Raw genomic sequence first — 335 nt, forward strand, 5'->3', positions numbered from 1 at the left:
TGGGTTCGGGTTTGGTGACCCAGCCCAGCCGAAGCATTCCTTCTGCGTCTTCCATTCCCTAAAACAGATGGCAGTGCATAAACGCAGACTAGGTTAATCGCTCTGTTTCTTTCCTCTGAGGAAGGAAAAAAAAAAAAATCAGTGACACAGTCCATTATATTCTGCCTTCCTGTTCCAGATAAAAAGGCTCCAGTGAGTCCCAGGTTCACACTTGCACATTCTCTGCTTTACTGTGAGAGGCCTGGGAAACACGATTGATGCTGCTTTCAATAAAAACCTTCAGGCCTTTTAAACCTTGTGCATAGAGATATTCCAGATACCAGTTCCACTTCTTT

At 44.5% G+C, this 335-nt stretch overlaps 1 protein-coding gene across 1 annotated transcript in view; it reads right to left on the reverse strand.

Annotated features, from left to right (window-relative positions):
* Positions 1–205: 205 nt before the first annotated feature.
* Positions 206–335, reverse strand: part of CENPI (centromere protein I) — a 15,802-nt gene continuing 15,672 nt past the window's right edge. The window contains exon 20 of the mRNA XM_010141949.1: positions 206–331. Coding sequence (XP_010140251.1) covers positions 206–331 — 126 coding nt within the window. The remainder of the gene's footprint in view (positions 332–335) is intronic.

Source organism: Buceros rhinoceros, unplaced genomic scaffold (assembly GCF_000710305.1).
Source record: "Buceros rhinoceros silvestris isolate BGI_N320 unplaced genomic scaffold, ASM71030v1 scaffold15258, whole genome shotgun sequence".
In the NCBI taxonomy this organism is placed as follows: Eukaryota; Metazoa; Chordata; class Aves; order Bucerotiformes; family Bucerotidae; genus Buceros; species Buceros rhinoceros.